This window comes from Coregonus clupeaformis, unplaced genomic scaffold (genome assembly GCF_020615455.1).
Source record: "Coregonus clupeaformis isolate EN_2021a unplaced genomic scaffold, ASM2061545v1 scaf2206, whole genome shotgun sequence".
Taxonomy (NCBI): Eukaryota; Metazoa; Chordata; class Actinopteri; order Salmoniformes; family Salmonidae; genus Coregonus; species Coregonus clupeaformis.
Window position 1 is genome coordinate 1 of NW_025535660.1, and position 12,670 is coordinate 12,670.

General features: G+C 43.4%; 1 protein-coding gene across 1 annotated transcript; it reads left to right on the forward strand.

Moving 5' to 3' along the window:
- Positions 1-242: 242 nt before the first annotated feature.
- Positions 243-5,915, forward strand: LOC123488352. The gene is made up of 6 exons (XM_045219266.1): positions 243-612; positions 1,054-1,151; positions 1,287-1,464; positions 2,291-2,522; positions 4,880-5,798; positions 5,910-5,915. The coding sequence occupies exons 1-6, from the start codon at positions 459-461 to the stop codon at positions 5,913-5,915; spliced, it is 1,587 nt and encodes a 528-aa protein (XP_045075201.1). The 5' UTR covers positions 243-458.
- Positions 5,916-12,670: the final 6,755 nt, after the last annotated feature.

The following is a 12,670-nucleotide window of genomic DNA, read 5'->3' on the forward strand; positions in this document are numbered from 1 at the left end:
ATAGAAGTATTTATTAATCTACATATTCATATTAAGCTTCTACGTCTGTGTACAGGAAAGTATTCTTTGTAAGACGTAAGAGAAAATATATCAGCTTATTGTTCAATTATTACGACATTCTTTGCCAATACGAACGATGTAGTAAATATTGTTTCCAAACTGCGTTACCCACTCCAGTCAGCAGATGGCGATGTGCGTCTCTCAGGTGATGATTCTTGCGTGACGTATAATGGACTGGACGGGACTCTTCTTCAGCAACCACCTCGGTAGCCAACATAAAACCGAAATATTGACGCCATATATTTATATTTAGACCATGTTTATGTACATTAGCTAATCTCAGTGTTTTAAACACCTTTCTGTTGACGTATCTACTGGTTAACTTTAACTTACTTTGCTTGTTCAATTTGCAAACTTGTTAAAGATTTATACTGATCCTAGCACTAGGCTAGTCGCTAATGCTAACATCCCTGACCATGAGCTCACTAAACTACTCCTCCCCTGCTAAAGAAGAAGAGGTCTGCTGTATGGAGAAAGAAGCCCTATCGCTGAACATTGTCGTGAAAGTAGAAGAAGAAGAGGAGGAGGAGACAGCAGATCAGATTAACACCAGTGAGTATTGTCTTAAAAACAGGGGCACAAACTATGCAGTTCTTGAACTAATGTGTGGTTTTAAATGGGCATTCTACTGAAGTTATATACTTCAATATGTTGTTCAGTACTGTAGGAATTGTTTAAGGGGCAATCTGCCGTTGGTACATCTATTTTTGGGACTTTTAAATTGAATTCTCCATGTGGTCTACATTAAAGTGCACCTCATCTAATGTAACTGGCTATTAAAATTCAATATTGGTGCTTAATTTCTACTTAAAATATCAAAGGGCACCCATTTAGAGAACGACCCTTACATTTGCATCACAAACAATATTTTATAAAATCATGTTGAACGTGGCCATTTTAGGCCCTGCTTAGATATATTAATGCCTCTTTTAAGACTCTATGATTGTAATAGATCATAAGTTTACCATCTGTTTGATGTTCTCGTTCACACAGGAGAGAGACATGACTATCATGGATCCTCTGGCGAGCCTCAACAACATCCTGATACTGACGAGGCAGAGAAGAGTCTCTCCAGATCAGAACACCAGATGGTACAGCTTGGTCTGGTCTAGCATACGTCTTGCTCTGTCGGGGTCTGGGCTGGGTTTCTGTAAAGTACCATATGACAACAGTGACATCAGCATCCATAATGATATGTGTCTGTGTCCCCTCTATATGGTTACCAGGACAACGCTAGCCCTTCCTCCCTCCCAGAGTCCCCGTGTCGTACCTCTCCCAGTAGCACCTTACTGCTGGGTCTGAAGAGGTTGTCTGTGCGGCTGGTGGACTGCAGGAAAACAACGGGGCTGAGTGGAACTGTTAGAGGAGGAGAAGAGAAGAAAGGAGCAGATTTTACTAATCAAAGTAAGTGCTGCAGACATTCAGTAATCTTGCTCTGATTTGTCATCCTGAGGTCCCAGAGATAAAATGTAGCATAGTTTTGTTTGATAAAATCCAATTTTATATCCTAATACGATCCATGTTGTATACAGCGTTTTGCATGAATTCCAACTCTTTCAACTTGCAACAAAACAATTTTATTAAATCTAATTGGCAAAACGTTGTTTAACCCGGTCAAGTTCGGTTTCTGTGCAATCCTCAGACACTCTAGAAGGCAACCAAACTTGTTTCAGCATTCTACATTACGTATTTGCTACACAACATGTCAATTAGCCCATGGTCAGCCATCATTACTCACCAATGAGACGAGCAGTGTTCACTTGATTGACAGTGTCTTGGTCCAATGACCTCCTATCGTTTTGAAACCTAGCCAGATAGCCAATGAGCTGGGCTTTCCAGCAGTATGTGAACACCCTTTGTACGACAAACAGCCATCAATCTAGAGCTGTGCGCAGCAGTGTTCGTTCTCTGGTGAAAGGAAACAGGAAGCACGGTAGTTTATGTTACGCAGCGGTTCATTCTCTGGTGAAAGGAAACAGGAAGCACGGTAGTTTACGTTACCCAGCGGTTCATTCTCTGGTGAAAGGAAACAGGAAGCACGGTAGTTTACGTTACCCAGCGGTTCGTTCTCTGGTGAAAGGAAACAGGAAGCACGGTAGTTTACGTTACGCAGCGATTCGTTCTATTCTTCAAATATTTCTCAAAACTGAAAAAGTAAAACATGGCTACTAAGAGTGGAAAAGCTAAATCGATGTCCAAGTATACAAATGTTGACGAATTTTGTTTGCAGAAATTGACTGGGAGAGTGACACAGAACGAATGGATGAGGACTCTGAGGGAGCACAGTTTAGATTCCAGCGGGAGAGTGACACAGAACGAATGGATGAGGACTTGTTGAGTGAGCACAGTTTTGACTGGGAGAGTGACACAGAACAAATAGATGAGGACTCTGTAAGTGAGCACATTTTTGATTCCAGCGCAGAAGAAACATTTTTGGAAGGAAAAGATCCACGTTTAGATCAGTAAGTAAAATACGTTTTTGCTTCTCATGCTAATGCAGTTGTTTAAATGGTTGCATATTCATTTGAGATATTTTTATTTGATTTTATATATATATATATACACACACACACAGTGGGGGGAAAAAAGTTTTTGATCCCCTGCTGATTTTGTACGTTTGCCCACTGACAAAGACATGATCAGTCTATAATTTTAATGGTAAGTTTATTTGAACAGTGAGAGACAGAATAACAACAACAAAATCCAGAAAAACGCATGTCAAAAATGTTATAAATTGATTTGCATTTTAATGAGGGAAATACAGTGGGGGAAAAAAGTATTTAGTCAGCCACCAATTGTGCAAGTTATCCCACTTAAAAAGATGAGAGGCCTGTAATTTTCATCATAGGTACACGTCAACTTTGACAGACAAATTGAGAAAAGAAAATCCAGAAAATCACATTGTAGGATTTTTAATGAATTTATTTGCAAATTATGGTGGAAAATAAGTATTTGGTCAATAACAAAAGTTTCTCAATACTTTGTTATATACCCTTTGTTGGCAATGACACAGGTCAAACATTTTCTGTAAGTCTTCACAAGGTTTTCACACACTGTTGCTGGTATTTGGGCCCATTCCTCCATGCAGATCTCCTCTAGAGCAGTGATGTTTTGGGGCTGTCGCTGGGCAACACGGACTTTCAACTCCCTCCAAAGATTTTCTATGGGGTTGAGATCTGGAGACTGGCTAGGTCACTCCAGGACCTTGAAATGCTTCTTACGAAGCCACTCCTTCGTTGCCCGGGCGGTGTGTTTGGGATCATTGTCATGCTGAAAGACCCAGCCACGTTTCATCTTCAATGCCCTTGCTGATGGAAGGAGGTTTTCACTCAAAATCTCACGATACATGGCCCCATTCATTCTTTCCTTTACACGGATCAGTCGTCCTGGTCCCTTTGCAGAAAAACAGCCCCAAAGCATGATGTTTCCAACCCCCATGCTACACAGTAGGTATGGTGTTCTTTGGATGCAACTCAGCATTCTTTGTCCTCCAAACACGACGAGTTGAGTTTTTACCAGAAAGTTCTATTTTGGTTTCATCTGACCATATGACATTCTCCCAATCCTCTTCTGGATCATCCAAATGCACTCTAGCAAACTTCAGACGGGCCTGGACATGTACTGGCTTAAGCAGGGGGACACATCTGGCACTGCAGGATTTGAGTCCCTGGCGGCGTAGTGTGTTACTGATGGTAGGCTTTGTTAATTTGGTCCCAGCTCTCTGCAGGTCATTCACTAGGTCCCCCCGTGTGGTTCTGGGATTTTTGCTCACCGTTCTTGTGATCATTTTGACCCCACGGGGTGAGATCTTGCGTGGAGCCCCAGATCGAGGGAGATTATCAGTGGTCTTGTATGTCTTCCATTTCCTAATAATTGCTCCCACAGTTGATTTCTTCAAACCAAGCTGCTTACCTATTGCAGATTCAATCTTCCCAGCCTGGTGCAGGTCTACAATTTTGTTTCTGGTGTCCTTTGACAGCTCTTTGGTCTTGGCCATAGTGGAGTTTGGAGTGTGACTGTTTGAGGTTGTGGACAGGTGTCTTTTATACTGATAACAAGTTCAAACAGGTGCCATTAATACAGGTAACGAGTGGAGGACAGAGGAGCCTCTTAAAGAATAAGTTACAGGTCTGTGAGAGCCAGAAATCTTGCTTGTTTGTAGGTGACCAAATACTTATTTTCCACCATAATTTGCAAATAAATTCATTAAAAAATCCTACAATGTGATTTTCTGGAATTTTTTTCTCTCAATTTGTCTGTCATAGTTGACGTGTACCTATGATGAAAATTACAGGCCTCTCTCATCTTTTTAAGTGGGAGAACTTGCACAATTGGTGGCTGACTAAATACTTTTTTTCCCCCACTGTATGTAGTGTGTGTGTGTGTGTGTGTGTGTGTGTGTGTGTGTGTGTGTGTGTGTATGTGTATATATATATATATGTATGTGTATATATATATATATATATATATATATATATATATATATATATATATATATATATATATATATATATATATATATATATTAGACCTGAGGCATACAATGTATTAGCATAGCCTATGTGTATCTTCTGTTGGCTGTGACATTCTGTGGTTTTTGAGTGTCTTATTGCCTATTGGTCCACATATTTTGTTATATTGATTGTGTTACCCATCTTCTATATGATATATGTTTATAGATATGTGTTGTGTATTTGATGTATTGATGCAGGGCTCATCCGTAAAGTATTAATTCAGAGCTCCTACTAAAATAAAGGTTAGATAAAATAAGTAATAGTAAACTTGAAATCTAACTGAATTTTTTTTAAATCCTCAATAGTTGGAGAGACTCTGACTCAGATGACCTCTGGGAGCCAACTCCAAAGAGACCACTTTCAAGTCCTCCATCCCCCACTCATTCAAACGTAGGAATTGGTTCCTCCAGTCTGACCCCTGCTGCTGTCTCTGGCTCCACACCCACCACCGCCCGGCCATCTACAGGTGTGAAAAGGCCAGCCCAGAAGCGGATGAGGGCCAGTGCACCAGCTGCAACTACCACAGAGGGAGAGGAACGTTGGCACACTGTGCTAGAGGATGACGTGGAGCCACTTCCACCAACATTTCGACCTAAAAGGCAGCCAGGACCTCAGCTGGACATGACTGGGAAGTACAGCCCCCTTCATCTTTTCCAGATGTTTTTCTCCTTGTCCGTTCTTGATTCGCTGGTGTCTAACACCAACACGTATGGGGCTAAGAAGCAAGCAGGGAAGAAAGAGGCATGGAAGCCCATTTCCATCCAAGACCTCTACTGTTACATCTCACTGGTCATTTACATGGGGCTTGTGAAGTTGAAAAACGTGAAGGACTACTGGAGAAGCTCAAGACTCCACCAACTGCCTTTCCCCACCTCTGTCATGTCTTGTACCAGGTTTCTGACTATCTGGTGGGCGCTTCATATCAGTGACCCACAAGCTGACGACGACAATGAGAAGAAGAGGGGCACAGCGAGCTTTGACAGGCTCTGCAAAATCAAACCTCTGTACTCCAGCATTGTTGAGGCCTGCAAGACCCATTTTCACCCCGCCCAGAACCTGTCCATAGATGAGAGGATGGTAGCCTCAAAGGATATAATTAACCTCAAACAACATATGCGAAACAAGCCAACAAAATGTGCTTACAAACTGTTTGTTTTGGCCGATTCTGTGTGTGCCTACACTTGGAATTGTTTTGTTTACGAGGGAAATCCGTCTCGGCCACCGGTAAGGGACTTAGTTATGATTCCGTTATGGAATTATTGGATTTTCCACTGCTGGGGACAGGCTACAAACTGTTTGTGGACAACTTTTACACAAGCCCTACCCTGTTTACAGACCTGAGGAAACTGAATGTATGGTCTTGTGGCGCCATTGGTCCCAACAGAGTGGGTTTTCCCAAAACAAAAGTAAACGACATGCCTAAGAGGGCTGGTAGGGGTGCCATGCGATGGATTCGTAAAGATGACCTGCTCTTTGTAAAGTGGATGGATACCAGAGAGGTGGTCATGTGCTCCAGTATCCACAAATCGTACAGTGGCGATCACGTCAGCAGGCGCGTGAAGGACGCTAATGGGGCATGGATCAAGAAAAATGTCCCCGTTCCAGCTGCTGTAAAGGATTACAACAAGAGCATGGGAGGTGTGGACCTGTCAGACACGCTGATAGGCTACAACAACGTTCTACACAAGAAAATGAAATGGTACAAGACATTGTTCTATCACTTCATCGACATTGCTGTGGTGAATGCATTCATCCTCCAGAAGGAAATGGCTAAGAGCTGCGGACAGACCCCCATAACACAGCTGGCCTTCAGAGAGCTGCTCGTCCAGGAGCTTGCTGACTACGGCACAAAGTCCACCGCGGCGGCACCTTCTGTCCCCTCTGCTCCTGCCACCGGTGGTGTTCACCTGCCGAAATACAGAAGTGCAGACCTGAATGTGCCTCAGGGCCAAAAGAGCACAGCGGGGAGGCGTCGTTGTATTCTGTGCCACAAGAAATCTCCCATCACCTGCACAACTTGTGCCGTTACCCTCTGCTTCACAGCGGAAAGAGACTGCTATGGGACTTGGCATCAGGAGCTCAGTCTTGTGTAGAGGACTGTGGGTAGTTCTACATACTCTAAATTGTAAATGGTGTGTAAATTGTTTTGTTTTTTCTCTCCACTGTGTGTGTGGTTTGTGTTGTGTTCAGTGTTGTGCTGCTAACTTGGCCCTTATCTTAAATAGTTCCCTTCTGTGTTGGGAGGCTTTGGATCAGGGGTTCTCGTCTCCTGTTAGTTCCTTTTACGTAGGGAAGCTAATGATGCATCATGTATGACATTCCTGGGAGTGTGTGAACTTTTTAAATGTTTTATTACCATAGCATTTTTGTTATGTTCTCTATAGTTATGTACTTGAAAATTGACCAATTCGGCCACTTGGGTACATTTAGGCAAACTCATGAGGGACACCTGGGAGTCTCCATACTACATATTATGTAGCTCTCCATGCTAAATATTATGTAGCTCTCCATGCTAAATATCATGTAGCTCTCCATGCTAAATATCATGTAGCTCTCCATGCTAAATATCATGTAGCTCTCCATGCTAAATATCATGTAGCTCTCCATGCTAAATATCATGTAGCTCTCCATGCTAAATATCATGTAGCTCTCCATGCTAAATATCATGTAGCTCTCCATGCTAAATATCATGTAGCTCTCCATGCTAAATATCATGTAGCTCTCCATGCTACATATCATGTAGCTCTCCATGCTAAATATCATGTAGCTCTCCATGCTAAATATCATGTAGCTCTCCATGCTAAATATCATGTAGCTCTCTCATTCATGAATGAATCTGTCTGAATCTTTGCACACACAGTTGCCCTGTTGTGGACAACATCTAAATGACCCCCAGCTTCCTGTCTCAATGTATGGCCTTTCTTTTGCATTTGATAATCTTTTACCAGATGTGTTATATTCTCCTACATGAATTTCACATCTCCACAAACTTTAAAAGTGTTTCCTTTAAAATACTATCAAGAATATGCATATCCTTGCTTTAGGTCCTGAGTTACAGGCAGTTAGATTTGGGTCATTTTAGGCGGAAATTGAGATGAAGGGTCCTACCCAGAAGATGTTTTAACCTGACCCAACCATTCTCCTCCCTGTCCTGCTGGCTTTCACAGATTCTGCCGTTACTCTCCTGAAGTTGCCGGTAATAGGCTAAACGAGAGTCTGCAACCTTTCTCATGTGGAATGCATATTTATCTTACCATTTCTACCGATCTGCGTGCCAGTTATGGTTTTCATATGCACATTTTCGTGGAACATTTTCATTTCATTTATAATAACGTGTTCATATCTCTAAATCGTTGTCATGTGGTTAATCAAAATTCTATCCAAATCTAATGGAAAATGATACAAACCTAAAAAGTAACTTCCATTGCCAACTATGTAAAAATAGTCAGGGCATCCGATGATACGGCCTCTGCAGAAGGCATCCATTCATACTTTGGGGAATTGATAGACACTAGCAATCAAACACAAACAATTCACACAATGAAGTTATGAAACAATGAATGTGCACAAATTGGCGGGAGAGAGTGCATTCTGGAGAGAGAAGGGCGTTGTGTATCTATCTGGACGCTGCATGGACAATCCGACGTCTGCATTTACCATGCATCATTTACGGTGATACGGCCTCTGCAGAAGTCAGGGCATCCGGAGCTGTTGTGGAGGATGTACTGCCCCCACCTACCGTCAACCAATCATGTCAATGCCGCTGAAATTTCGAGTCTCATAGCAAAGGGTCTGAATACTTATGTAAATAAGGTATTTCAGTTCATAATTTTTTTAATAAATTTGCAAACATTTCTGCTAACCTGTTTTCGCTTTGTCATTATGGGGTATTGTGTGTAGATTGATGAGGGGGGAAAACAATTTAATCAATTTTAGAATAAGGCTGTAAGTTAACAAAATGTGGATAAAGTCAAGGGGTCTGAATACTTTCCGAATGCACTTTCAATATTCCCAAGAGACATATTCTAAATTCTGCTTCTAGCTCCTAAGCAACTTTGCAGTGTTTACTTTGTTTGTTATTTCTTACATTATTAGCCCTGAACGTTTTTTGTGTTATTACATACAGCCGGAAATAACTTTTGGATACCAGCATTATGACTAGGAATACCACTTTCCCGAAATGGATCCTTTGTTCGTACCCCCTAGGGCAATTGAACATATCCCAGAGGCTGCTCCAAGATGCCGCCGGCAGAGAAGAGGTATTCTGAGTGGACTTCTAGTCCGACTCAGAAGACATGCACACCATCCACCGCTTCTGAGTATATTACTCGCTAATGTTCTGTCTCTGGACAATAAAGTAGACGAGCTCAGGGTGACATCAGGGACTGTAACATACTCTGTTTCACGGAATCATGGCTTTCTCCGGATATACTGTCCCTGTCCATACAGCCAGCTGGGTTCTGTCACGAGAATTTCTATCTCAATGTTTCAAACTGAACTCTTATATTGCTCAATCTGTTTCCCAGAGGTTGTAAATCTCTAATAAACAGACAGAGTCTCCCAGCTTACAATTATCTGATCTTTATTCAGAGAGCGCTCTGCCCCAAAATGGGCGCACAGTCTTTTATACTCACACATCAGACGAAAAAATCCCACCCCGCTCTAGGCGGGCTGTATTTTTCCACTGTACACATATCAGTCTTTATCATATTCTTCTTGCAAGCTCACACAACAGCCTTTTGTTTCCTCTTGTAGCTGTTTCACACCTGGGTTTAGCTCATGTGGTTATCTTCTGTTTTCTTGATTATCAGGTCACACATACACAGACTTCCTTTACTGGTTTCACAAGACACAAATACTCTGTTGCTGGGCAAATATGCATCTTATATAAGCACATATGATTAACTCTCTAAGCTCTAGTCTTCTAATTAGTCATACCTTATTAGTTTAACTGAGGGTGTGACATTTTAGTCATATCTTACTCACACATTTCTTTATCAGGTTCTCAGTACATTGCGCAGACAGGAATAAAGAACTCTCTGGGAAGAAGAAAGGCGGTGGTGTATGTTTCATAATTAACTACTCAATTAACTACTCATGGTGTGATTGTGATAACGTACAGGAACTGAGGCTGCATTTATTGTAGCTGGGAATTTTAACAAAGCAAATTTGAGGAACATGCAACCGAAGTTCTATCAACACATTGACTGTAGTTCTCGCGCTGCTAAAACACTCGATCATGGCTACTCCCCCTTCCGGAATGCCTACAAGCCCTTCCCCCGCCCTCCCTTCGGGCAAATCAGATCACGACTCCATTTTTCTCCTCCCTTCCTATAGGCAGAAACTCGAACAGGAAGTACCCGTGCTGAGGTCTATTAAACACTGGTCTGACTAATCGGCCTCATGCTTCAAGATTGTTTTGATCACGCGGACTGGGATATGTTCCGGGTAGCCTCTGAGAATAACATAGACATATACACGGACACGGTGATTGAGTTCATCAGGAAGTGTATAGGGGATGTTGTGCCCACGGTGACTATTAAAACCTACCCAAACCAGAAACCGTGGATAGCATTCGCCACAAAACTGAAAGTGCGAACCACTGCATTTAACCATGGCAAGGTGACTGGGAATATGGTCGAATACAAACCATTTTAGTTATTCTCTCCGTAAGGCAATCAAACAGGCAAAATGTCAGTACAGAGACAAAGTGGAGTCGCAATTCAACGGCTCAGACACGAGACGTATGTGGCAGGGTCTACAGACAATCATGGATTACAAAGGGAAAACCAGCCACGTTGCGGGCACCGACGTCTTGCTTTCGGACAAGCTAAACACCTTCTTCGCCCGCTTTGAGGATAACACAGTGCCACCAACGCGGTCCACTCCCAAGGACTGTGGACTCTCGTTCTCCGTGGCCGATGTGAGTAATACATTTAAGCGTGTTAACCCTCGCAAGGCTGCCAGCTCAGACGGCATCCCCTAGCCGCATCCTCAGAGCATGCGCAGACCAGCTGGCTGGAGTGTTTACGGACATATTCAATCTCTCCCTATCCCAGTCTGCTGTCCCCACTTGCTTCAAGATGTCCACCATTGTTCCTGTACCCAAGAAAGCAAAGGTAACTGAACTCAATGACTATCACCCCGTAACACTCACTTCTGTCATCATAAAGTGCTTTGAGAGGCTAGTTAAGGATCATATCACCTCTACCTTTCCTGACACCCTAGACCCACTTCAATACCGCCCCAATAGATCCACAGACGATGAAATCGCCATCGCACTGCACACTGCCCTATATCCATCTAGACAAGAGGAATACCTATGTAAGAATGCTGTTCATTGACTATAGCTCAGCCTTCAACACCATAGTACCCTCCAAGCTCATCATTAAGCTTGGGGCCCTGGGTCTGAACCCCGCCCTGTGCAACTGGATCCTGGACTTCCTGACGGGCCTCCCCCAGGTGGTGAAGGTAGGAAACAACACCTCCACTTTGCTGATCTAACACTGGGGCCCCACGAGGGTGCGTGCTCAGCCCTCTCCTGTAGTCCCTGCTCACCCATGACTGTGTGGCCAAGCACGCCTCCAACTCAATCATCAAGTTTTCAGACGACACAACAGTAGTAGGCTTGAGTACCAACAACGACAAGACAGCCTACAGGGAGGTGAGGACCCTGGCGGAGTGGTGCCAGGAAAATAACCTCTCCCTCAACATCAACAAAACAAAGGAGCTTGTCGTGGACTTCAGGAGACAGCAGAGAGAGCACGCCCTATACACGTCGACGGGAGCACAGTGGAGAAGGTGAAAAGATTCAAGTTCCTCGGCGTACACATCACTGACGATCTAAAATGGTCCACCCACACAGACAGTGTGGTGACGAATGCGCACCGGCCCCTCTTCAACCTCAGGAGGCTGAAGAAATTTGGCTTGGCCCCTAAGACCCTCACAAACTTTTACAGATGCACAATTGAGAGCATCCTGTCGGGCTGTATCACCGCCTGGTACGGCAACTGCACCACCCGCAACTGCAGGGCTCTCCAGAGGGTGGTGCGGTCTGCCCAGCGCATCACTGGGGGCACACTGCCTGCCCTCCAGGACACCTACAGCACCCAATGTCACAGGAAGGCCAAAAAGATAATCAAGGACATCAACCACCAGAGCCACGGCCTGTTCACCCCGCTATCATCCAGAAGGCGAAGTCAGTACAAGTGCATCAAAGCTGGGAGACAGAAGCTGTTTTTCAATCTCAAGGCCATCAGACTGTTAAATAGCCATCACTAGCCGGCTACCACCCAGTTACTCAACCCTGCACCTTAGAGGCTGCTGCCCTATATACATAGTCATGGGATCACTGGCCACTTTAATAATGTATGTCACAGCGCCATCTGCTGACTGGGTTGGGTCATCAGTTTTGGAAAAGAATAATTACATTGTTTATTCTTGCTAATAACTTCATGAAAAGTCATTTTAAAATAACCAGATATCTTAATTCTTACTGCCCCACAGGAGGCATTTTGCCTCTTGCCAGGCCGTCATTGTAAATAAGTATTTGTTCCGAGGTTGCACTCCATGCTGGGAATGTTGATTGTTTTCTTAGTTTACCATACTTAATTGCCAATGTCATTTTTATAGTAGCTTTTGATCACATACTCAGAAGGAAATACCACACCTTTAAATTCCATGTCATTTATTTCATTACTTTCACAGGAAATGATGCTGCACTGCCTACAGGAAGTTATGTTACACTGCCTACAGGAAGTCATGTTACACTGCCTACAGGAAGTTATGCTACACACTGCCTACAGGAAGTTATGCTACACTGCCTACAGGAAGTTATGCTACACACTGCCTACAGGAAGTTATGCTACACTGCCTACAGGAAGTTATGCTGCACTGCCTACAGGAAGTTATGCTACACTGTCTACAGGAAGTTATGCTACACTGCCTATAGGAAGTTATGCTACACTGTCTACAGGAAGTTATGCTACACTGCCTACAGGAAGTTATGCTGCACTGCCTACAGGAAGTTATGCTACACTGCCTACAGGAAGTTATGCTGCACTGCCTACAGGAAGTTATGCTACACTGCCTACAGG